The sequence below is a fragment of the Aplysia californica genome, unplaced genomic scaffold, assembly GCF_000002075.1.
Source record: "Aplysia californica isolate F4 #8 unplaced genomic scaffold, AplCal3.0 scaffold00252, whole genome shotgun sequence".
Taxonomy (NCBI): Eukaryota; Metazoa; Mollusca; class Gastropoda; order Aplysiida; family Aplysiidae; genus Aplysia; species Aplysia californica.
The window spans coordinates 511021-512901 of record NW_004797522.1 but is presented as its reverse complement, the minus strand read 5'-3'; the positions used below and the strand labels follow the sequence as shown (position 1 = coordinate 512901).

The 1881-nt window shown below is 37.0% G+C and overlaps 1 protein-coding gene across 1 annotated transcript in view; it reads right to left on the bottom strand.

Moving 5' to 3' along the window:
• LOC118477849 (serine-rich adhesin for platelets-like) overlaps window positions 1-1881 on the bottom strand; it is a 37211-nt gene that overhangs the window by 16814 nt on the left and 18516 nt on the right. Inside the window, exon 7 of the mRNA XM_035970314.1 lies at window positions 1005-1112. Within this exon, the coding sequence (XP_035826207.1) occupies window positions 1005-1112 (108 nt within the window). The remainder of the gene's footprint in view (window positions 1-1004; window positions 1113-1881) is intronic.

The following is a 1881-nucleotide window of genomic DNA, read 5'->3' as shown; positions in this document are numbered from 1 at the left end:
TATATATATATATACACACATAACTCCAGCAAATCTATAACTGACTGGAGTTTATCACGTTTATCATGTTAACTTTGTGAATCTATAACTGACTGGAGTTTATCACGTTTATCACGTTAACTTTGTGAATCTATAACTGACTTGAGTTTATCACGTTTATCAGGTAAACTTTGTGAATCTATAACTGACTTGAATTCACCATGTTCACCAATTTAGCCTACAGTGCGGTAAAATATTCGGGGCGCAACTTATCCTCAAATATATCTTTAACGGTTGAATCAGTGTCATCCCTACTTTGCATAGCAGTTTGTATCAATTTGTCTTAACTAAATCATATTTTCCCAGAACAATTGAGGCTGGATTAAAAAGACTTTTCTTCATTAATATTATTTATATCCAAATACTTGAAATCTCTGTCACACGTAAAATAGTATTGTTCACAGTGCATTCCGCTTCTCACACACATTTTGATATGGCCTACGCCACAGCTCATCAATGACAATTTTTACTTGCAAAACTTGCTAGAAGAAATTATTTCTATAGTGAACATATTTTTTTTGCCACTAATGGCTCTCGAAACATGCGTTCCATAAGCATAAGCATAAAGTCCCAATTAGAAAAATATGACGGACTTGCTAATACTGCCCCAGCTGTAAACATTTAAAAATCTTTAGAAACCACACTCTTGGGTTTTTTATTTGTATTTATTAAGGAATTTTCAAGAATACAGCTTGCAGGTATTTACAAAACAAATTGATACATGTCACTGTGCAAAAATTGGAGAACCTATTTTCGATAGCTGAGGAGATATTTGACAATAGGTCGTGCTACGAATTTTTGACCACACTATAGTAAATTTATAACTGACTTGAATTTATTATGTTTATCATTTCTGCCAAGAAAATTTTTAAGTGACTTGAATTTATCAGGTTTATCATGTTTGCAAAGTAAATATTTAAGTGACTTGAATTTATCAGGTTATTGAAACTACGACTCAAGTTTACCTTCGTTTTCCCGTCGTCCTCTGAGACAGAAGCAGCAACGGCCACGACTCGGTCTCGGTATAGGTAGCTGGCGTCGGGGTACATGCTCACGATATGCTCTCGGTTGTACTGGGAACCAAGAAATAGATGACTATAGTAGTGAAATCAGGCGCTCGTCAAAATAATGAAATTGAAAATACAAGCCGTTTCCCGCCAGTTTGGATAGTTACTGAGTGGGGATATATTTAGAGTATCTTGAAGGTATGTTGTATCCCTCTGAGTCTGGATTGGCCCTGACAGGCATGGTCAATGCCCGCCTCCTACGTGATCTACATGGTGTCGACGTGGGCTTAAAATCGCCTAAGTTTTTGAATTCAAAAGCTCTTCCTTTTCTCCTCTTCCAGGTTCAGTTCATCACTCTTTCCTTTTCTACTTTTCAGCTTCATTCACCCCCCCCCCCCGCTACCCCCGTTCTTCCGAACTATTATTTGCCAAACTAGGATAGTGTTATTGCTATTATCCTGTCTTCATATAATTCGCCTCAATTGTTTCAAGTTCGAATTATGTTCTCTAATGACTTTGAGAAATTATTTATATTTATTTGAACCTACCGTACGACTTGTTTTGATCATAAAGGGGACATCTGTTTTAAAATGTTATCTTGTCTAATCTATTTCTTTTTTTTTAAAGATTAGTCGGAGAATCCTTTAAGGTGAATTTCAGCCAAAATTCGGCTTGAACGAAAAACCATCTGAAGGAGAGTCAAAGAGAGAAAGAGAGAAAGAGAGAGAGAAAGAGAAAGAAAGAAAGAGAGAGAGAGAGAGAGAGAGAGAGAGAGAGAGAGAGAGAGGGGGGGGAGAAGGGAGATAGGAAATGGGGGAGGATGGAGGAGAGGAAA